Here is a 24,472-nt window from a genome sequence, read left to right as displayed (position 1 = left end):
TGTCATTCAGCCCCATAGACTTGTATACATTCACTCATGAGGTGGTCTCAGACTTGCTCTGCCCATACAGCAGAGGGGGATTTACTCCCCTAGTTCCCACCTAGAGGCCCAAGAATGTGAGTAATACAAGAATCCTGGCTGCCAGTGATGATCTCATCTGTTGCAGCCAGTTCTCCTTTCTCCTTTACCAAAGGAGATTCACTCTCCTGGCCTGCCTCTTCTGGCCAATGTACCTATAGAATCCCTTCTTGTGGTTGTTAACATCCTTTGCTAAGTTCAGTTCCATCTGTGCCTTGACTTTCTAAATCCCCCTCTGCAAGTCCAGACGGCATCCCTCTATTCTCCCCAGGTGACACATCTTGCTTCCACAGTTGCTACAATCTCTTCTTTTCCCTCAGTTTGACCAGCTGATAATTGCATAGTCATGTCTGTTGTCTGCCTCTCCTGCCCACCTTCTTATTCTGAGGGACAGAGATCTCTTGTGCCCACAGAAAGACATCCTTGTAGAGTATCTGGCTTTCTTCCACTCCTTAGTCGCTAAAGACAGCTTCTTGTGAGATCTCTACCAACAATTCCTTAAACCGCCAGCTTAAATGCCAGCTGTCTGGCTTTGCTGCTCACTATGTCCAGGCTACTGTTGCCATTATCCCAGCACTGGAGCTGCCAGGTGACAATGTGCTCACTTGGACAATTACTGAACTATTTTCACAAAACTTGCAGCTCCCTCATAGTCAGGGGTCAGACGTAATTTCTTTCTTTATGTGTTTTGACAATAAGTTCACATCTTCTGTATTGGAGTCACTAATAATGACAGAGATAGTACCCTGGTTCAGATAGAAGGCCTGGCACAGAGACTGGAGAAACTGCAGGGCCTGTTCTGAGGGTTGCAACCAACAACTTCAAGGACTGCAGCAACTGTAGGGCTTCTCATGCAACTCGGAGCAACCCCAAAGGGTGTTGAGTGCGTTGGAGCAACCACAGGGCTTTTCCCAGGTGAAGGAGCAACCTCAGCACCTGTCATGTGAGTTGGAGTAACCACAGGGAATGTGCGAGGGTTGTTGAAACCACATGGCATGTAAGGAGAGTTGCAGCAACCACAGAGAGTGTTTAAAGAGTTGGGGCAACCACAGGGCCTGTTGCATGCATAGCCTGGGTCTTGTTTTGGTATCCAGATGTGCCTCAGAGCCCTGGGAAATTCAGGGTACCATCAGCGTGTGGTACTCTGCCAGGAGTCAGGTGGCTTGAGATAAGCAGTGATGCTCCTGATTGCTGTGGCTGTCTGTACAGGCCAATGTCAGGGTTCTATTGGTTATACCATTACACTGTTTCTTTATGAAGCCTCTTCCTGTGAACTCCCAGAAGAGAGTGATTGGTGCCAAGGGGAGCAACAAGAGAAATAGAGCCCACATGGGAAGTACCTGAGCACTCAGAGTTAGCGCTCTGAGTGCGTTTATGTTTATGCACCACAAACACCACTGTGGTCCTTTTAACAGCAGTTGGGACTCCCAGTCTCACAGATATCTGCAGAAGGGAAAGGGATTGATGAAGTCCATCTCCCTCCTGCTTGTAAGCTCATTCAAGTATTGGAAAGCCACAATGAGGTCTTCTGAGTCCCTTCTCTTAGCTGAACAAGTTAGTCTGCCCCAGCTTTCCTTCATAGCAGAGGTGCTCCAACCTTCTGATCATCTTCATGACCTCCTCTGGTTTTACTCCATTTGCCTTACGCCAGTGCAGGTGGGCACAAACCTGGGCACAACATTCTAGCTGGGTCCTCATGAGGGCAAAGAAGAGGGGGACAGTCACTTCTCTCACCGTGCTAGCCATCTCTCTCTTGGTGCAGATCAAATAGAATCGGTCATCTGGGCTACAAGCATGCATTTATGGCTCATGTCAAGGCCTTTGTGCACCTGAAACTGACTCCTTCCCCACAGGGCTGTTCTCAGTAGAGAAAACGAGAAACATGGCTTGCAGAGGAATTGCTAGATCACAGCCTGAACCAATGGTTCAACACCAAGTGAGAAGGGATGGCTAAGCCAGGGAACTCAGCTGCAAGCAATGTACCTGAGTGACTGGAAGCACTGGAGCCTGGATCCACTCCTCCTCACCCTCATTTAAGAGTTCAAAGATGAGGGAATAGTATCTTTCTGGTTCGACACTGTAGTCCATTTAAGTCATCGGCAGTCATTGGAAGGGTTTGGAAATTTATTTATTTATTTTTTTAATCCAGCTATTGCTCCACTGTGTTTGTATCCTGTAAGAGTGTACTATCATCATCTTATTTTGCCATACACAGCTCCTCATTCCTGTCATGAAAAAATGACAGTGACACCTGGGATCCATTTGTTTCTGCTCCTGATTGGCCTCTGGCAGTTCAGAGAGAGGAGGGGACCCATAATCTTGCTTCAGCTTTGGAGTGTGCATAGCCAGGATACATCCAGGCAGAGAAGAGCTTCTAAAAACACCGCCCACTCTGATAGCCCTCTGTTCACAAATGACACGTTGCTCTCCACCTTCAGGTGTAGAAGTGTGTGAAAGGAAAATTAGGCACGTTGGGCTGTAAATAACACACTTGTATTTCACCTGCCCAGAGCTACCTAAACCATTTTAATCCAAGCAGTTTACCTACCTGCTGGTTGTTTAGATGTCATTCAGTGGTTTAACTCTAGGAAATGTGAGCATCTTACAGAATGTACTTCTGTAATCACAATCTCCACGTGCGCAGCAATACCTTTTCACAATGCAGCGTTGTGTTTGCTACTGTGCTGTCTGTTCCCCATCTTGTATGGTTGTAACCACTCCCAAGGGAGTATTTTCCACCATTCATGATTAAATGCAGGGATAGAGCATTGGTCACTTCTCTCATTCGGCAATATCTAATGCCAGCCAGATGGCCTGCAATTATGCACATTGACTCCATTCACCCTCTCCTTCAGGGGTTTCTGCAACTTGTTATGAAGAACTCCATACTCCATAAATGCTCCTGTATGGCCAGGAAAAAGACAGTTATTGCCTCCATTGTGGGTCACCACAATAAATTGACATTAACAGTCATTGTCTTCTCTTATGTACAGGGGCAATTGATACTGATACAGTTGGTTCCCTGGTTCAGATAGAAGGCCTGGCACAGGCACTGGAGGAACCGCAGGGCCTGTTTTGAGGGTTGGAACAACTTCAAGGCCTCCTGCAGGAATTGAACCAACTATAGGGCTTCTCATGCAACTTGGAGCAACCACAAAGAGTGTTGAGTGGGTTGGAGACACCACAGGGCCTCTTGCAGAGGAAGGAGAAACTTCAGGGCCTGGCCACGAGTTGGAGGAACCACAGGGCCTGCTGTGAGAAATGGGGCAACCACAGGGCCAGTTGCACGGGTTGAAACAACCACAAGGCCTCTCTTGGGAGAGAGCATGGATTGTCACAAGGAATGCATTGACTCTGGGGCCTGATTTGAGGACTGGTGAAACCACGGGACCTGCCACAGGTTTGAAAGCAACCACAGGCTGTGATGGAGGAGCTGGAACAACTGCGGGGCCAATAGCAGGGTTGCACTAACTACAGGCCTGTGGCAGTTCTTGGAGCAGCCACAGAGCACGGAGCATGCCTCGGAGCATTGATCAGGGTGCAGCAGGCATGGGCCAAGCCCCAGCACGTGGCAGTGACTGCTGTCTCTCTACAGTTGCCAGAGTGATGGCATATCTGCTGCAAACACTTAGCTACATTTTCTGGATCCTACAGTTGTTTTTGGGTGGAGTTTCAAAGCACTGATGGTGCCCAATTCTTCTGGGGGCCTGCTAAAAACCTCCCACACAGCATGACACTCAAAAATTACTGTCTCGCGGAAGATCTCGGGGTTGTATAATAAGGAGTTGGTTAAACATAGGAAGAAATAGAAACATATTCAGGAGACTCAGTAGGGGGATCATGCTGGTTTGAACATCTCGGGAATATTTAACAAGAGCTCTTGTAACTAGGCCAAAAGACAATGGGTAGGTGAAGGAGAAAGAACAGTGTGGAAAAGGAGGAAAACATGGCCTGTTCACGCTCCCATAGTCTGGCTCTCTAAACACACAAAGCAAAATGTGTAATTCTTCATAGAGTCTGAGAGATGATTCTCTACGTACGAAGATGATGACAATATGGAGTACAGACACCAGCTGAGTCTCCTGAGCAGTAACTTGAACACATCAGAACATGATCTTACATGCCACTCCTGAGAGAAAACAAAAAAAATGTAGAGGTGGAGGCATGGAGACAGAAGTACAAATAGAGGTAGACATACTGAGAACCACATAGACTTAGTCATAGAGATACTGAGATGATTCTCTACGTACGAAGATGATGACAATATGGAGTACAGACACCAGCTGAGTCTCCTGAGCAGTAACTTGAACACATCAGAACTTGATGTTACATGCAACAGCAGTGATCATCTTCTTCTAGCCCCCTAAGATAGTAAACAGCACAACAGGGAACAGAAATAGCAAGTAAGGTGTGAAATGTAATCATTTCCCAGCTATCCAGCCTGTCCAAATCCCTCTGTAGGGCCTCACTACCCCAGGCAGATCGACACTTCCAGCCAACTTGGTGTCATCCGAACATTTACTGAGGGTGCACTCAATGCCCTCATCCACATCATCAATAAAGATATTGAAGAGGACAGGCCCCAGCACCGACCCTTGGGGATCACCACTCGTGACAAGTTGCCAGCTGGATTTAGCTCCATTCACTACCACTCTCTGGGCCCAGCCTTCCAGCCAATTCCTTATCTAGCCAACAGTGTACCTGTCCAAGCAAAGGGCTGTCAGCTTCTGCAGGAGAATGCTGTGGGAGACAGTGTCAAAGGCCTTGTTGAAGTCTAGGTAGACTGCATCAACAGCCTTTCCCTCATCTACCAGACAGGACACTAGATCATAGAAAGAGATCAGGTTGGCCAAGCAGGAACTGCCCTTCGTGAACCCATGCTGGCTAGGCCTGATCTCCCAGTTGTCCCGCACATGCCACGTGATCTCCCTCAAGTCAATCTGCTCCATAACCTTTCCTGGCACTGAGGTCAGGCTAATAGGCCTGGAGTTTCCTGGATCCACCTTACAACACTTCTTATAGATGGGAGTCACATTGGCAAGCCTCCAGTCTTCTGCGACCACACCAGTCAACAAAGAGCGATGATAGATAATGGCGAGTGGCTCGCCTATCACCTCTGCCAGTTCCCTCAGCACTCTCAGGTGAATCCCACCTGGCCCCATGGACTTGTGACAGTCCAGCTGGAGTAGTAGGTCTCTGACTGCGTCCTCCCAAATCGTAGGGGGTTCTGTTCTGTCCGCACTCCAGTTAACAGAGACTACCAGGTCAGAGAGTGGAGTACCCTGAGTATAACTGGTGTGAACTTCAAAGCCAGACAGAAAGAAGGCATTCAGAACCTCGTCCTTTTCCTTATCCTCAGTGGTCACATTCCCAGCCTCATCCAGAAAAGAATGAAGATTCTCCTGAGTCCTCTCTTACCACTGATGATATGTGTCAAAGGGTTTCTTGTTCCTTTTAACCCCAGTGGACAGGTTGTGTTCAAGCTGGGCTTTTGCCTTTCTGATTTTCTCTCTAAACATCTTAACAACTTCTCTGTACTCTTTCTGAGTCACCCGTCCCTTCTTCCACAGAAGAGCCTCAAGAATAGCTCCCTGTTCATCTACGCCGGTCATCTTCCCTGCAGGCTCATTTTGCTGCTCAGGGGGACAGCCAGCCCCTGCACCTTGAAGACTTCCTTCTTGAAGAGCTACCAGCCGTCTTGGAACCCTTTAGTCTCCAAGACTGAAACCCAGGGGATTCCCCCTACTAGCCTTCTGAATAATTCAATATCCGCCCTCCGGAAGTCCAAGGTAGCAGTTTTGCTGTTCTCCCTCCTGGCTCCACCAAGAATCGAGAACTCTACCATTTCATGGTCACTATTTCCAAGACAGCCCCTGACCTCCACATCTCCCACCAGACCTTCTTTGTTTGCGAACAGCAGGTCAAGTGGGCAGCTCCTCTTGTGGGCTCACTCACCAGCTGCGTCAGAAAGTTATCCTCCATACGCTCCAGAAACCTCCTACACTGCATTGTATTGTATTCCCAGCATATGTCAGGGATGTTGAAGTCCCCCATGAAGACAAGGGCTGACAATCGCGCAGCTTCTGCCAGCTGCTTGTAGAACTCCTCATCTGTCTCTTCATCCTGGTTCAGCAGCCTGTAGCATACACCCACCAGGAAGTTCTGCTCTATAAGCCCATCCCCTGATCTTTACCCATAGGGTTTCAACGTTATCATTCCCAGTCTCAAGCTCAATAACATCAAGGCATTCTCTAATATAGATAGCCTCCTTCCTTGCCTATCCTTCCTGAAGAGTTTGAAGCCTGCCATTGCAGCATTCCAGTCATGGGAGTGGTCCCACCATGTTTCCGTAATGGCAACTAGGACATAGTTAGCTTGTCACACAATGGCTTCCAACTCTTCTTGTTTTTTGCCCATGCTGCGTGCATTGGTGTAGATGCGCTTCAGCTGAGCCCCACACCTCACCCCTAATCCCGTTACAACACCTCCAGGCTCATTCCTAGTGGGCCTGGTTTTATCCCTATACCTCCTTCAAATCTGGTTTAAAGCCCTCTCTACATGTCCTGCCAACTCATGGGCAACAATCCGACTCCCCCTCTGGGATAGGTGATATCATCGGCAGCCTTCATACCAGGTGCTGACTAGACTGCCCCATGACCAAAGAACCCAAAATTTTTGCGTTTCACCAGCCTCTTAGCCATGTGTTTGTAAGGATGGTTTTCCTGCTCCTCTCAATGTCCTTCCCCGCCACCATAGGAATACAGGCAAATACTACTTGTATGCCACCACCTGCTGACCAGTGTCCAGCCAGCTCACAAGCAGTTGCTGACCCCCAAACCTGAGATATCAGCAACAGAGAAACATCTTATAAAAAACAGCTGTAAGCCATCATCAGCACATAAAGTTGGGAATGCAGGTCCTCATTCATGCCCCACAGCAGTTACAGTACCACCCAGTATCTGATGCCTTATGCTCCTACCAATGCTCCTGATTCGCCCCTAGGACTTCAAAGAGAGGAAGGCGGACCTGTACCTTTCCTTTATTGTAACCTGATTGCTGGCACCGCTATGGCAGGGAACACATCCGGGCTGAGAAGAGCTTCCCCACACACTGCTCACAATGACTGCCCTCATTTCACACCAACACGCTGTCCTTCAGATTCAGGTGTGGAACAGTGTAATAGCAACAGTGATCCTTAATGTTCCCCCACATGGGAAGAATAACTTTGCATGTAGCAGTGAAGCTCTGATTCTGTCAGATTTATGAGTAGATTTTATTGGTTTCTGTCAACAAGCATTCAACTCTTGGAAATACATCAGCAAAGAGAAATAGCAAATAGCTTTGAACGTTCTATTATCTAATAATCCATAATCCTGAAATGCTCCAGAACCATTCTTTTAGACATAATGTTGGGAAAAGAACCAGATCAAACCAAAAACAAAGTGCTCAAAGAGCAATATGTACAGCATACAGAAAGAGGGAACTCCTGGTTGAATGTGCATTATGTGAATGTCAGCCATCTCTATGGCAGCCAGCTTCTCAGAGATATTAAAGAATACCTTCGCTGGCAACATTCAGCTTGGATTAACAGCAACACAGCCTGGCATGGAATTCCCTTATTACAGAGTCCACGTGATAACAAAAAAGAATGCAGAAAAGCAGATGGATGAAAATGATAGCTTCAATATCATACTATTTTCTTCCCATTTGTCACTTAATGCCCAGGAGCAACAGTACTAGCACAACTAAATATCACATTTCTGTGTTCCCAGCATGCATCCACCTCCAAAAGAACACAAATTTCAAAAGGACTAAATTAATAGACTGCTGCATCAGCGGATATTGTCCTTGAGTTCTCACACAGCAGATCTCTGCTTCCCTGGTTATTTTTGGTACAATGTTGGTGTCTCCTTCATTTTGCTTGGAAGAGACCTGCCCATGAGGACCAAGATGATTCTCCTTCTGCTCCCTTACTGATGGCTGAGCCAGGGGCTTTGATCCAAACTGCCATTCTCCTCTGCTGCCCCGGGAGCCGTGCCTTCAGACAGGGGAGCTCGGCCCTGCAAAGAACACAGTGGACGGCTGACATTGTCGATGAGAAGCTGGGAAGCCTCATCTGAACCAATGTGAATGGGACACCACTCTTCCCTGCCCACAGGCAAAGAAAGAGGAGGCCGGGAAAACAGCTCTCTGACCCGAACAGGACAACCCTATAATAGACCCTGGAGATCAATAAAGCCCTGCATAAACACCTGAGAAAAGTGTAATTGGAAATCTCTTTTTGGATCAGGAAGAGGGGAGGAGACACTGATGGTTCCCCCATGAACAAATAACAAACAACGTGCATTAAAGCCAACGGAAACAAGAGGATAATGGGAAACAGACTCTGAGGGGATGTCGGTTCTGCTGTCGCTAACGCTGCGCAGGAGAAACACGACGCCATCAGCGCCGCGGCCTCTCCGCAGCTCCCTGCCGTCCCACAGCCGCACTCGGGGCCGAACCCTCACTCCCAGCCTCCGTCCCCGCCTCCCTCCTCCCCCACAGACAGCGCGCTGCCCCCGCGCTCCCCCTCGTCCCCCGCGCGGGGCTCCGCTCCCTCACCTGCACGGCCCAGTCGCCTTCTTCTTGCCCGAGGCCGGCCGAGCACAGCGAGCTCCGCTGCTCGGCCGCGCCCTGCGGCAGCCCGGCGGGGAAGCAGGGGAAGAGCGGCCCGAGGAAGCGGAACTCGCTGTCGACGGTGCCGGCGGCGAGGCGGACGTCGTAGACGTAGCTGCGGGGCAGGGAGCCGGCGCCGCTGTCGGCGGCGGAGCGCGGGAAGGCGGGCAAGGTCCCCGGCTCGCCCCGCCGGGCCCGCCGCACCTTGGCGGCCACGGCGGCCGCCGCGCCGGCCACGAAGAGCGCGGACACGCAGGCCAAGCAGACGCTGAGGTACAGGGTGAGGCGGCCGTCGGGCTCGGCGGCCGGCGCCTCTTCGCTCGCCCGCAGGCGGCCCTCGGAGAAGCCGTCGGCCAGGGCGACGGCGAGGGTGGCGCTGGCGGAGCGCGGCGGCCGCCCGCGGTCCCGCACCAGCACCACCAGCCTGTGCCGGGCCGCGTCGCGCTCGCCCACGGCCCGCGCCGTGCGCACCTCGCCGCTGTGCAGCCCCACGCGGAACAGCCCCGGCTCCGTCGCCTTGGCCAGCTCGTACGACAGCCACGCGTTCTGCCCCGCGTCCGCGTCCACCGCCACCACCTTGGCCACCAGGTAGCCCGCCCGCGCCCGCCGCGGCACCAGCTCGCCCAGCAGCGCCGCGCCGCCGTCGGCCGGCGGGTGCAGCACCACGGGCGCGTTGTCGTTCTCGTCCCGCACCAGCACCCGCAGCAGCGCCGTGGCGCTCCGCGGCGGCGAGCCCCCGTCGGCGGCGCGCACCGTCACCTCCACGGCGCGCACCTCCTCGTAGTCCAGCGGCCGCACCACGGACACGTCCCCGCTCTCGGCGTCCACCGACACGGCGGGCCGCTCCTCGCCCTCCTCCCGCACCAGCGCGTACCTCACGCGCCCGTTCGCGCCCGCGTCCGCGTCCGTCGCCTTCACGCTGCCGATCCGCACCGCGCCCGCCTCGTTCTCGCTCACCCACATGCTGTACGCCGCCTGCGTGAAGCGCGGCGCGTTGTCGTTCACGTCGCCGATCCGCACCCGCACGCTTTCGCGAGCGCTCAGCCGCGCCCGGCCCCGGTCCGCCGCCACGATGCTCACGTTGTACTCGGCCGTCGTCTCCCTGTCCAGGGCCGCGCTGGTGCGCAGCTCGTAGTGGTCGGCGAACGCGGCCGTCAGGCTGAACGGCACGTCGCCCTCGATGGCGCACTCCGTCCGCCCGTTGTCGCCGGAGTCGCGGTCCCGCACGCTCAGCAGGGCCACCACGGTGCGCGGCGGGGCGTCCTCGGGGATGGACGCGCTCACGGAGCTCAGCTCGATCTCCGGCGCGTTGTCGTTCACGTCCAGCACCTCCACGTGCACTTTGGTGTAAGCATACAGACCGCCGCCGTCCGTGGCTTTGACTACAAATTTATGGGCTTTTGCATCCTCGAAATCCAGGTTTCCAGATACCCGGATTTCCCCGGTTTCAGCGTCCAAATCAAATAACTGGTGGGACTTCTCCGAGGTGAATTCGTACCGCACGTTGCCATTGGAGCCTTCGTCGGGATCCACGGCCGACACCCGCACCACCAGCTGCCCCGGGGGGCTGTTCTCGGCCACGCGCACCTCGTACACCTCCCGCGAGAACGCCGGCATGTTGTCGTTGGCATCCAGCACCACCACCCGGACCTCAGCCGTGCCCGACCTGGGCGGCGAGCCCCCGTCCACAGCCGTGAGCACCAAATGCAGCTCCTGCTGCTCCTCGCGGTCCAAAGCCCTCTCAAGGACGAGTTTCACGAATTCAGCATCCCCTTTCCCTTTTTCGAGAGCAAGGGAAAAATGCGAGTTTGACGAGAGGCTGTAATTCTGTAAACTGTTCAGCCCCACGTCTCTGTCCTGAGCGCTATCTACGGGAAAACGAGATCCAGGAGTTGTCGTTTCAAGAATCTCCAGAACCATCTCCTTCTGCGGGAACACGGGGGAGTTGTCGTTCACGTCCCGAACCTCCACCTCCCCGCGGATCAGCTGCACCGGGTTCTCAAAGAACAGCTTAAAGAAGAGCGCGCAGCTCTCGCTGTGCGGACAGATCCGCTCTCGGTCCAGCGTCTCCGTGACCGTCAGGACGCCGCTGTGCGGATCGAGGCGGAAATGCTGCTCGCTCCCCTCGGACACCACGCGCGCCTTGCGAGCCGCCAGCTGGCTCGGAGAAAGCCCCAGGTCCCGGGCGACGTTGCCCACCGACGAGTCCCTCGCCATTTCCTCCGCCACGGAATAGCGCAGCGGTTCGGCCCCGCTCTCCCACACGCAAACGCACACGAGCCACAACAGCACTCGCCTCTCGCCGCCGCCGCTCCGTCTCCCGCTCGCCGTCCCGCTCCGCCACGGCCGGCCCTTCCCGGCGGCCTCCATGCCTCGCGGCCTTTCTCGCCGGCCCCGACGCACGGCGAGAGCTGCCGCTCGCCGACCGAAAGCCGCCGGACTTTCCCAGCGGCTCGGCCCCGAAGCCCCCGAGCGCCCGCCTCCGTGCCCCGCCGCCCTTCCCGAGCGGCTCGCGCGGCTCTGCTGGGCGCCTGCGCCTGAAAGCGCGCTGCGGCCAGAGGGAGCTGCCGCTCCGTGGCCAACATCCCCACCCAGCGGCGCAACGGCGAATTGCTCCTTCTCCGCCTTCTCACCGGCGCTGCCGATGCGCATGGAGTTCCCGGTTCCCATCTCCTTTCCTCCTGCACACACGATCCCAAAGCGCAATGTAAATACTCGCTCACGCAGTGCTGCTTTGGGTATCACTTCCCGGCTTTCCACCGTGAACTCTTCTGTTCTGTGCTGTCTCAAAGTGGGAAAACGGGATTTCCATTCATGTACATCCATGTTTTCCTCACTTTGTCTTCTGTATAATCAGCAAATTGTAATTACCTTGAGCCTTCCAGACAGCTTACAGGGTTAGGTGCTTTAAGGTATTGATTCACCATCACTCCAGCTTGCTTTCACACTAGAACGATAATTCTCTTCTGGGACAAAATCCTGATCATGTTGTCTTCACATTGTGTATCACACCTCACCCAATGCACCCAGGGCTCTAATTCTTCCCCTGGTGAGTGGCATCTTCCTTCCCTCCAATGACAAACGTAACCTCCCTTGCACCTATGCCAAAGTGTGTTGCCACGCAACAGAATCCCACACCTGACTGAAAATTGTTCCCAGCTTCATACAAGTCAAGCAAAGAGCTGCATACTACTTTCACGGTTGGGAAGTGCAGAGGTTTTGGAATACCAGACACAATGCTACAGAAGGGCAGGGAAGAAATCAATCTCCCTCTTTTTACAACCTTCCTTTAAGTACTGGAAGGCCTCAATGAGGTCTCCACAGATCCTTCTCTAGGCTGAACCAGCCAGTCTGCCTCAGCCTTTCTTCAAATCACAGGTGCTCCAGCCTGAACACAGACCTGCACACAGTATTCCAGGTTGTTCCTAATTAGAGCAAAGCTGAAGCAGACAATCATCTCTCTCCAAACAACTTGGAACACCTTGCATTTGGATGTACTGAAACTCTATCTGTTCACATAGGCTCACTTCTCAAGCATGTCCAGGTCCTTTGGACGGCATCTCTTCCTCCTATTATATCAACTGTACAACTCCAGTAAATGTTTCCAAAAAACTTGCTGTGGGTACATTTCATCCCACTGTCTAGATCCATTAATAAAGATTTTGTAGATTACTGGTCCCAAGATAGATGCCTGTGGGGCAGCACTTGTCATTGGCCTACACCCAGACATGGAGCTCTTGACCCCAATCCTATGGCTGTGACCATCCAACCAATTCCTTATCCACTGAATAGTCCACCATTAAAATACATCTGTCTCCAACTTACACATATAGTGTGTGGGGACATGTCAAAGGCCTTGCACAAGTCCATGTGGATGACATCACCTACTCTTCATTTGCCCAAGGATGCTGTTACTTCATCACTGAAGTACACCAGATGGGTCAGCCGTGATCCATGGTCCTTAGTGAAGCAATGTTGGCTCTGTTGGATCACCTCCTTTTCTTGCATGTGTCTTAACATGGCTTCCAGGAGAATCTGATCCCTGATCTTCCCCGGCACAGACGTGACACTCATGGGTCTGTAGTTTCCCAAGTCTTCCCAGTTGACAACTAGGAAGTTGTCTCGCTCATCCTTCCCTGCCTAACTCTTGTAAACAGCTTGTTGCTCTTGATTGCAGCGTTCCAGTTGTGTGATTCTTCCCAGCACATTTCCATAATAACAAATAGTTAGTAGCTTTATAATTTTCTCAGCTGGGATTTTCAGCTTCTGCTTATTTCCCATGATGCACGCACTGGGATAGAGGAACTTCAGACGGGCTTCAAGCTGCATTACGTTTTGGAGGAGCTCTCCCTGCTTCCTTTCAAGCAGCTCTGAGGGAGGAGAATGCTACTTGAGCTCCCAACCCCTTCATCATCTCCCAAGGGATATGAATTCTCTTGATGTTTTGTAGTCCTCCTGGTGCATTCTCACTGACACTACATGAAATGCAGGATGGAGTACCTCTCCAGCTTTACCAGGTATGGGAGCTTCTTCTTGTTATTGCAAAGGCAGGTCCCCAACTTCACTCAGATGCAGTCACTGTTGCGCTTTCCTCTTAAATCAGTTTTGTCTGGATGCATGATAATATAAAAATAGTATCAGAGATTAAGTCAGTTTCTCTTTCCCTTCCTTCCATGCCCTGTCCATCCATCCATCCATTTGGGATACTTACCATCTCTCATGTTACCACTGATATCAGCAACACAGAAATGTCCAGTAAAAACTGTCATAGCCCAAGCAGACATAACTGGGACTACAGCTTGCAGTGGAATTACATGGTCACAGCTTGAACCAATGGCTGAGCACCAGGTGAGAAGGCATCGCTAATCCTGGGATCTCAGGGGCAAGCAATGTACCAGAGGAACTGGAAGGAGTGGTGCCTCTCCTCGCCACCTCCTCACCTTCATTTAAAGGTTTGCAGACAGGGGAGTAGCATTTCTTTAGACAGAGATTGCGCTCCTTTGAGTCATCACCAGTCATTACAAAGGGTGAGCCAGTTTTCCTTCTTTGTTACCTACTGTTACTCTTCTTTACCTCTGTTGTTCTCTTCATATGAACTTGAACTTCTCCATGTGCTGCAAATATGTCTTTTTCAGGTAGATTGCAGCAGCCTCTGATTCTCAGTATCCCAGAGTCAAAGGGCATACAAAAACAAAGAGGATGACCAAGAGCATCCCATGGAGATTTCTGCCAGATGTTTCAGGTTGGGCTTCTTTCCGTACCTGCAGTGTAACGTAGTTTTTACTATGTTCTTGTCCTGGCCCATGAACTACCTCCCATTTTCATTTGTTCAGAGGTTTCTCATTGCTGAGACCCTGATCTGAAGTCATTCTTCTTCTGGGTCAGTTGATAGAGAGGACTTGCAATCAGACTAAAATGCAGAATATGCACTCTTGAGAAAATGAAACTTTTCAGAAAGCTTACATTTCTTTTTTGCCAGTTGGTGGAAACACAGCTTTTGTTTTGTTGATCTCCTCCTTTGCGATCAGATGATGTCCATCTTGCCTTTTCATTCCTCAAAAAATGGATCTCCTATGCAGGGAAAAAAGTGGCTTACAGAAGAATTTGGATTCTTTTCCTACATTTCTCAAAACCTTCCTCTGCTCTTTTGCCCCATGCAATAATGCCATCTGTGTAGTACAGGTGTTCATGGGCTTCTTTCTGTTCCAGTGCAGTTCAAATCATTCCGTTGGAAATTGTAGGGACATTTCCAGCCTGGGGGAAATCCATACCAAGTGTACTTCTCCCAGTCTGCATACGTATCTGGGAGTTACTCCAATGCAAGTGTCAAACCTTGCACTTTGCAATCTTGAACCTGATTAGGTTCACACAGACCCACCTTTCAAGATCCCTCTGGATGACATCACTTCCTTCTAATGTGTCAACCGCACCGCTCAGCTTGGTGTTATTGGCAAACTCGCTGAGGGTGCGCTCGAGCTCGTCATCGATGTCATTGATGAAGATGCTGAGGAGCACTGGTTCCAACAGACTCCTTCTCACTGTCCTCCTCCTGGACACAGTGCTGTTCAACACAACCCTTTATTCTAACAGTTTTCCAACCAATTCATTATCCACCATATTGTCCACCCCACAAATCCATACCTCTCCAATTTAGAGATAAGGATGTGGACCATGTAAAAGGCCTTGCACAAGTCCAGGTAGATGACCCTGGTCACCTTCACTTTGACCACAAATGTTATCACTCCATCATAAAAAGCCACCACATTGGTCAGGCACGACCTTCCCTTGGTGAAGCCATGCTGGCTGTCTCAGATCACCTGCTCTTCCCTTATGTGCCTTAACATGTCTTCAAAGAGGATCTGTTCCATGATCTTCTCAGGCACAGAGGTGACGCTGACTGCCCTGTAGTTCCCCAGGTCCTTCTTCCTCTCTTTCTTGTAAATGGGAGTGACTGAAAAACCAGTCCCCGGGGACATCACCCAACAGCCACGGCTTTTCAAATACGATGGAAAGCAGCCCAGCAACCACATCAGCCAGCTGCATCAGAACCCAGGGACACATGTCATCCAGCCCCATAGACTTGTATAAATTCAGACTCATGAGGTGGTCTCAGACTTGCTCTGCCCATACAGTAGAGGGGGATTTACTCCCCTAGTTCTCACCTAGAGGCCCAAGAATGTGAGTAATACAAGAATCCTGGCTGCCAGTGATGATCTCATCTGTTGCAGCCAGTTCTCCTTTCTCCTTTACCAAAGGAGATTCAGTCTCTTGGCTGCCTCTTCTGGCCAATGTACCTATAGAATCCCTTCTTGTGGTTGTTAACATCCTTTGCTAAGTTCAGTTCCATCTGTGCCTTGACTTTCCAAATCCCCCTCTGCAAGTCCAGACGGCATCCCTCTATTCTCCCCAGGTGACACATCTTGCTTCCACAGCTGCTACAATCTCTTCTTTTCCCTCAGTTTGACCAGCTGATAATTGCATAGTCATGTCTGTTGTCTGCCTCTCCTGCCCACCTTCTTATTCTGAAGGAGAGAGATCTCTTGTGCCCACAGAAAGACATCCTTGTAGAGTATCTGGCTTTCTTCCACTCCTTAGTCGCTAAAGACAGCTTCTTGTGAGATCTCTACCAACAATTCCTTAAACCGCAGGCTTAAATGCCAGCTGTCTGGCTTTGCTGCTCACTATGTCCAGGCTACTGTTGCCATTATCCCAGCACTGGAGCTGCCAGGTGACAATGTGCTCACTTGGACAATTACTGAACTATTTTCACAAAACTTGCAGCTCCCTCATAGTCAGGGGTCAGATGTAATTTCTTTCTTTATGTGTTTTGACAATAAGTTCACATCTTCTGTATTGGAGTCACTAATAATGACAGAGATAGTACCCTGGTTCAGATAGAAGGCCTGGCACAGAGACTGGAGAAACTGCAGGGCCTGTTCTGAGGGTTGCAACCAACAACTTCAAGGACTGCAGCAACTGTAGGGCTTCTCATGCAACTCGGAGCAACCCCAAAGGGTGTTGAGTGCGTTGGAGCAACCACAGGGCTTTTCCCAGGTGAAGGAGCAACCTCAGCACCTGTCATGTGAGTTGGAGTAACCACAGGGAATGTGCGAGGGTTGTTGAAACCACATGGCATGTAAGGAGAGTTGCAGCAACCACAGAGAGTGTTTAAAGAGTTGGGGCAACCACAGGGCCTGTTGCATGCTTAGCCTGGGTCTTGTTTTGGTATCCAGATGTGCCTCAGAGCCCTGGGAGATTCAGGGTACCATCAGCGTGTGGTACTCTGCCAGGAGTCAGGTGGCTTGAGATAAGCTGAGATGCTCCTGATTGCTGTGGCTGTCTGTACAGGCCAATGTCAGGGTTCTATTGGTTATACCATTACACTGTTTCTTTATGAAGCCTCTGGCTGTGAGCTCCCAGAAGAGAGTGACTGGTGCCAAGGAGAGCATCCATCTGCAACAAGAGAAATAGAGCCCACATGGGAAGTACCTGAGCACTCAGAGTTAGCGCTCTGAGTGCGTTTATGTTTATGCACCACAAACACCACTGTGGTCCTTTTAACAGCAGTTGGGACTCCCAGTCTCACAGATATCTGATGAAGGGAAAGGATATACAAAGTCAATCTCTCTCCTGCTTGTAAGCTCATTCAAGTATTGGAAAGCCACAATGAGGTCTCCAGAGTCCCTTCTCTTAGCTCAACAAGTCAGTCTGCATCAGCTTTCCTTCATAGCAGAGGTGCTCCAACCTTCTGATCATCTTCATGACCTCCTCTGGTTTTACTCCATTTGCCTTATGTCAGTGCTGGTGGGCACAAACCTGGACACAATATTCCAGCTGGGTCCTCACAAGGACAAAGCAGAGAGGGACAGTCACTTTTCTCACCCTGCTAACCATCTTTCTCCTGATGGAGCTCACAATACGGTTGGTCATCTGGGCTACAAGCACGCGTTTATGGCTCACGTCAAGCTCTTTGTGCACCCGAAACTCAGAGTCCTTCTCCACAGGGCTGTTCTCAGTTCGTTCTTCTCCCAGAGTGCAATCAAACCTGGGAAGAACCTGACCAAAATCCAAGTTCACCGCATGGACATACTGAACCTCATTCAATTCACATGGACACATTTCCCAAACTCCTCTAGGTCCATTGTGATAGCATCCCTACCATCTACTGCTCTGACTGTGCCACTCAGATTGTCATCTGAAAACACGCTGAGGGTGCATTTCATCCCACTGTCATTGACAGAGATGTTGAAGAGCACTGGTCACAGAACAGACCTCTAGGGGAGGACAGTATAATTCCCTAGTTTTATTGGGGAAGGAAGCTTCTTGCTATTGTAAGCGGGCCCTCAGCTTCACTCAAATGCAGCTGCTGTGTATTTCTTAGAGACACATCCCAAAAGATTTAGGGCCAACGTGATTTATAGCCAAAGGCCAAAGGGGATTCGGGGACTGTATCATTCATTTGACACAGAAACATGATAGGCTAAATAGCACCAGAGACAAAGTCAGTTTTCTATCCTTCCCTCCCTCCCATCCTACCTCCCTCTCCCCTCACTTCCTTCCTTCCCTTCTTTCCATGATTGCAATGCAGTCATCCTTCCATGCATCCATCCTTGCACCCATCCATTTGGGAATGTTACCATCTCTCAAGATATTACTGATATCAGTAAAACAGAAATTTCCAGTAAAAACAGTCATGAGCTATGTACTTCAGTAGAAAAAATGGGGAATACAGCTTGCAGCAGAACTGCCAGATCACATCCTGAACCAATGGTTCAGCACCAGGTGTAAAGGCATGGCTAATCCAGGGATTTCAGCTGCAAGCAATGTACCTGAGTGACTGGAAGCACTGATGCCTGGATCCACACCTCCTCACCCCTCATTCACAGATGAGGGAGTAGCATCTTTCTGGTTTGACACTGTAGTCCATTTAAGCCATCTGCAGTCATTGGAAGGGTTGGGAATTTTTTTTTTTTTTTTACCTGCTATTGCTCCATTGTGTTTGTATCCTGTAAGAGCATACTGCCATCATCTTCTTTTGCCATACACTTCCTGTCATGAAAAAATGACAGTGACACCTGGGATCCATTTGTTTCTGCTCCTGATTGGCCTCTGGCAGTTCAGAGAGAGGAGGGGACCCATAATCTCACTTATTGTAACTTCAGCTTTGGAGTGTGTATAGCCAGGAACACAACCAGGCAGAGAAGAGCTTCTAAAAACACCACCCAGTCTGATAGCCCTCTGTTCACAAATGATACGTTGCTCTTCACCTTCAGGTGTAGAAGGGTGTGAAAGGAAAATTAGCCATGTAGGGCTGTAAATAACACACTTGTATGTCACCAGCCCAGAGCTACCTGAACCATTCTAATCTAGCAGCTTTTTCCACCTGCTGTTTATTTAGATGTCATTCACTGGTTTAATTCTAGGAAATGTGAGCATCTTACAGAATGTACTTTTTTAATCACAATCTCCACGTGCGCAGCAATACCTTTTCACAATGCAGCAGACATGAAATGTTTGGTAAGGTGCTGTCAGTTCCACTTCTTGTATAGTTGTAACCACTCCCATGGAGTATTTTCCACCATTCATAATTAGGTGCAGAGATAGAGCATTGGTCACCTTTCTCATTCAGCAATATCTAAAGCCAACTGGATGGCCTACAATTATTCATATTGACTATATTCACTCTCTCCTTCGGGGGTTTCTGTAACTTGTCATGAAGGACTCCATATTCCATAAATGCTCCTGTAAGGCCAGGAGAAAGATAGTTATGGTCTCCACTATGGGTCACGACAATAAATTAACATTAACAGTCATTGTCAGTCATTGTCTTCTCTTATGTACAGGGGCAATTGATACTGATACAGTTGGTTCCCTGGTTCAGATAGAAGGCCTGGCACAGGCACTGGAGGAACCGCAGGGCCTGTTTTGAGGGTTGGAACAACTTCAAGGCCTCCTGCAGGAATTGAACCAACTATAGGGCTTCTCATGCAACTTGGAGCAACCAGAAAGAGTGTTGAGTGGCTTGGAGACACCGTAGGGCCTATTGCAGAGGAAGTGAGAAACTTCAGGGCCCGGCCATGAGTTGGAGCAACCACAGGGCCTGCTGTGAGAAATGGGGCAACCACAGGGCCAGTTGCATGGGTTCAAACAACCACAAGGCCTCTCATGGGAGTTGAAGAAACAGCAGGGATTGTTGCTAGGAATGCAGCGACTCCGTGGCCTGTTTTGAGGACTGCTGAAACTACAGGGACTGCCACAAGATTTGAAGTAACGACAGGCTGTAATGGAGGAGCTGGAACAACTGCAGGGTCAATAGCAGGGTTTGCAGTAACTACAGGCCTGTGGCGGTACTTGGAGCAGCCACAGAGCACGGAGCAGGGCTTGGAGCCACCACAGCAACTGGCACAGGCCTCAAAGCAACCATAGGCACTGCAGTGAGGGCTGAAGAAACTGCAGGGCCTATCACAGAAGTTGGAGCAGCCGCAGGGCCTGTCACATTGTCATCAGAGATAGAGACCTTCTCTTCTCTTCTCTTGAGTGTCCTGAATAGCATTGATCGGGGTACAGAAGGCATAGGCCAAGCGCCATACCACTGCAGTGATGGCTGTCTCTCTACAATTGCCAGAGTGATGGCATATCTGCTGCAAGTTTTTCTGGACCCAACATGTTCTGGACTGCAGTTCCAAAGCACTGACCATGTCCAATCTTCTCAGGGCCTGCTAATATCCTCCCACACAGCCTGACACTGCAATATGGTAGATCTCTGGCTTGTATTAATACAGAGCTGCTTAAACATAGACAAAAAGAGAAACATATTCAGGAGACACAGCTGTAGGATCATGCTGGTTTGAACATCTCAAGGACATTTAACATTCTCAAGAGCTATTGTAACTAGGCCAAAAGATAACGGGTAGGTGAAGGAGAAAGAAAAGTGAGGAAATGGAGGAAAACATGGCCCGTTCCCATAGTCTGTCTCTCTAAAGACACAAAGGAAAATGTGTAATTCTTCATAGTGTCTGAGAACTGGTTCCCTACGTACGAAGATGATGATAATATGGAGTACAAACACCAGCTGAGTAGTCACCTGAGCAGTAACCTGAGCACATCAGAACTTGATGTGACATGTAACAGCAATGATCACCTTCTTCCAGCCTCCTAAGGTAGTAAACAGCACAACAGGGAACAGAAATAGCAAATAAGGTGTGAAATGTAATCACTTCTAGAATACACTCCAAAGGACTTCCAAAAATAATTTAAAAGCTATCACGTTGCCCAGAAGCTAATGAACTACTATAACACGTATAATTCTGTTTTAACACACTCGGATAAGATCTGTCTTATCTCAGCCCTTCAGGCCACACATTGGACACCAAAAACAGTGTCCTGGTATAACCTGACAGCAGCTCAGCACCACACGTTCATTACTGACCACTCTCTTCCAGCAGGATGGGGGAGAGAATCAGAATACAAAACCAAAGTAGAACTCCTGAGAGAAAATAAAGAGATGTAAAGGTGGAGACATGGAGACAGAAGTACAGATAGAGGTAGAGATACTGAGAACCACATAGACGTAGTCATAGAGATACTGAGATACAGATAAGAGACACAAATAGAGACAGACAAAAGAAGTGATGCACAACCACCTGTAGATACAAAGAATAAGGAATGGATGCACCACAAAATCACAGAATCAGCAAGGTAGGAAAAGACCTTCAAGATCATCCAGTCCAACCATCCACCTGTCACCAATAGTACTCACTAAACCATATCCCTCAACACAAAATCTAACCGTTCCTTGAACACCTCCAGGGACGCCCATTGCAGTGCCAGACCACACTTTCAGAAAAATAGTATTTCCTAAAGTCCAGCCTAAATTTCCCTTGGTGCTTGAAGCCATTCCTCCTAGTTCTGTCACTAGTTACACAAGAGAAGAGGCCGACACCCAGCTCACTACAACCACCCTTCAGTTAGCTAGAGAGCAGTAAGGTCTCCCCTGAGCCTACTCTTCTCCAGACCGAACAATCACAGCTCCTTCAGCCACTCCTCATAAGGCCTATGCTCCAGACCCCTCACCAGCTTTGGCACCCTTCTTTGAACCCGCTCCAGGGCCTCAATGTCTTTCTTGCAGCAAGGGGCCCAAAACTGGACACAGTACTCGAGGGGCGGCCTCATAAGAGCTGAGTACAGAGGGACAATCACTTCCCTGTTCCTGCTGGCAACACCATTCCTGATGCAAGCCAAGATGCCATTGGCCTTCTTGGCCACCCGGGCACACTGCTGGCTCATGTTCAGCCCAGCATCAATCAACAGCCCCAGGTCCATTTCCTCTACACAGTCTTAAAGCCACTCCGGCCCAAGCCTGTAGCGTTGCCTGGGGTTATTGCAGCCAAAGTGCAGGACCTGGCATTTGGCCTTGTTGAAACTCATCCCATTACTTCAGCCCAGCTATCCAGCCTGTCCAGATCCCTCTGCAGGGCTTTGCTACCCCAGGCAGATTGACACTTCCAGCCAACTTGGTGTCATCCAAACATTTACTGAAGGTGCACTCAATGCCCTCATCTAGGTCATCAATAAAGATACTGAAGAGGACAGGCCCCAGCACCAACAACTGGGGAACACCACTCGTGACAAGACGCCAGGTGGATTTAGCTCCATTCACTACCACTCTCTCTCTCTGGGCCTGGCCTTCCAGCCAGTTCCTTACCCGGCCAACGGCATACCTGTCCAAGCCACGGGCTGTCAGCTACTGCAGGAGAATGCTGTGGGAGACAGTGTCAAAGGCCTTGCTGAAGTCTAGGTAGAATACATCAACAGCCTTTCCCTCATCTACCAGATGGGACACTAGATCATAGAAGGAGATCAGGCTGGTCAAGCAGGATCTGCTCTTCATGAACCCATCCTGGTTAGGCCTGATCCCCTAGTTGACCCACACGAGACGCGTGATCTCCCTCAAGACAATCTGTTCCATAACTTTTCCTGGCATTGAGGTCAGGCTAATAGGCCTGGAGTTCCCCGGATCCTCCTTACAACACTTCTTACAGATGGGAGACACACTGGCAAGCCTCCAGTCTTCTGGGACCTCACCAGTCAACAAAGAGCACTGATAGATAATGGCGAGCACCTTGCCTATCGCCTCCGCCAGTTTCCTCAGCACTCTCGGGTGAATCCCATCCGGCCCCATGGACTTGTGACTGTCCAGCTGGACTAGTAGGTCTCTGACTGCATCCTCCTGAATCGCGGGTGGTTCTGTTCTCTCTGCCAGTCTCCAGTTGAGACTACCAGGTCAGAGAGTGGAGTACCCTGAGGATAACTGGTGTGACCTTTAAAGACAGATGTTAAGAAGGCATTCAGAATGTCTGTCTTTTCCTTATCCTCACTGGTCACATTCCCAGCCTCATCCAGTAAAGAATAAAGATTCTCCTGAGTCCTCCTCTTAGCGTTGATGATGTGTCAAAGGGTTTCTTGTTCCTTTTAACCCCAGCGACCACGTTGAGTTCAAGCTGGGCTTTTGCCTTTCTGATTTTCTCTCCACACATCTTAACAACTTCTCTGTACTCTTTCTGAGTCACCCGTCCCTTCTTCCACAGCAGGTAGATTCTCTTTTTCTCCCAGAGCCTCAAGAATAGTTCCCTATTCATCCACACCAGACTTCTTCCCTGCCAACACATTTTGCAGCTCAGGGGGACAGCCAGCCGCTGCACCTTGAAGACTTCCTTCTTGAAGAGCTACCAGCCATTTTGGGCCCCTTTACTCTCCAAGACTGAAACCGCAGGGGGCAACGATCCGTTTCCCCTATGGGATAGGTGATACCCATCGGCAGCCTTCATACCAGGTGCTGAGTAGATTCCCCCATTATCAAAGAACCCAAAATTATTGCATTTGCACCAGCCTCTCAGCCATGTGTTTATAAGGTTGGTTTTCCTGCTCCTCTCACTGTCCTTCCCTGCCACCGTAGGAATACAGGCAAATACTACTTGTATGCCACCACCTGCTGACCATGTCTAGCCAGCTCACAAGCAGTTGCTGACCCCCAACCCTGAGATATCCCCACTTTTAGAGTTCTGTGCAATGTCACATGGTAGAGAATATCCCTCCAGACAGTTTAGGGCAGCACGCCTCATTCTGTCCCCTACCAGCTTCTTGTGCACCACCAGCACACTCACTCTCATGGCAGAATGAGAAGCAGAACTGTCCCTTGCTCTGTGCAGCACTGCTCAGCAAAAACTCAGTAGTCACTGTTCTAAACGGGCTTTTCCTCCTAAAGATAAAAGAAACCATCATATCAGCCACTACAAAGGAAGACAGGTCAATTTACATGAAAAATAGGGCAATCAGCAACACAGAAACGGGTTACAAAAACTAGCTGTAGGCCATAATCAGCACATAAAGTTGGGAATGCAGCTCCTCATTCATGCCCCACAGCAGTTACAGTACCACCCAGTATCTGATGCCTTATGCTCCTACCAATGCTCCTGATTTGCCCCTCGGACCTCAGGGAGAGGAAGGTGGACTTGTACCTTTCCTTTATTGTAACCTGATTGCTGGCACTGCTATGGCAGGGAACACATCCCGGCTGAGAAGAGCTTCCCCACACACTTCTCACTATGACTGCCTTCATTTCACAGGGACACACTGCCCTTCAGATTCAGGTGTGGAACAGTGTAACAGCAACAGTGATCCTTAATGTTCCCCCACATGGGAAGAATAAATTTGCATGTAGCAGTGAAGCTCTCATTCTGTCAGATTTATCAGTAGATTTTATTGGTTTCTGTCAACAAGCATTCAACTCTTGGAAATATATCAGCAAAGGGAAATAGCAAATAGATTTGAATGTTCTATTATCTAATATTCCATAATCCTGAACACAGCCTGGCATGGAATTCCCTTATTACAGAGTCCACGTGACAACAAAAAAGAATGCATAAAAGCAGATGGATGAAAATGATAGCTTCAATATCATACTCTTTTCTTCCCATTTGTCACTTAATGCTTACAAGCAATAGCACTAGCACAATTAGATATCACATCTCACTGTTCCCAGCATGCATCCACCTCCAAAAGGAACAAAATTTCAAAAGGAATAAAATAATAGAGTGCAGCACAGGCAGAGATTGTCCTTGAGTTCTCACACAGCAGATCTCTGCTTCCCTGGTTATTTTTGGTACAATGTTGGTGTCTCCTTCATTTCAATTCGAAGAGATCAGCCCACGAGGACTGAGATGATTCTCCTTCTGCTCCC

General features: G+C 49.9%; 1 protein-coding gene across 1 annotated transcript; it reads right to left on the bottom strand.

The window, feature by feature from the left end:
* Positions 1-8,048: 8,048 nt before the first annotated feature.
* LOC149915829 (protocadherin beta-15-like) lies at positions 8,049-11,559 on the bottom strand. Its single transcript, XM_090151081.1, has 2 exons — positions 8,680-11,559; positions 8,049-8,138 (listed from the first exon to the last, which is right to left on the bottom strand). The coding sequence occupies exons 1-2, from the start codon at positions 11,557-11,559 to the stop codon at positions 8,049-8,051; spliced, it is 2,970 nt and encodes a 989-aa protein (XP_090007207.1).
* Positions 11,560-24,472: the final 12,913 nt, after the last annotated feature.

Source organism: Phasianus colchicus, chromosome 15 (assembly GCF_987193195.1).
Source record: "Phasianus colchicus chromosome 15, bPhaCol1.hap1.1, whole genome shotgun sequence".
NCBI lineage: Eukaryota > Metazoa > Chordata > Aves > Galliformes > Phasianidae > Phasianus > Phasianus colchicus.
This window is presented reverse-complemented; position numbering and strand designations above follow the sequence as displayed.

Excerpts from the sequence above, each read along its gene's own strand:
- LOC149915829 (XM_090151081.1), bottom strand. The coding sequence starts at position 11,559 with ATGGATGTACATGAATGGAAATCCCGTTTTCCCACTTTGAGACAGCAC. Across the intron at positions 8,139-8,679 it reads AAGGCGACTGGGCCGTGCAG|GGCCGAGCTCCCCTGTCTGA; the intron begins GTGAGGGAGCGG and ends TGTTCTTTGCAG.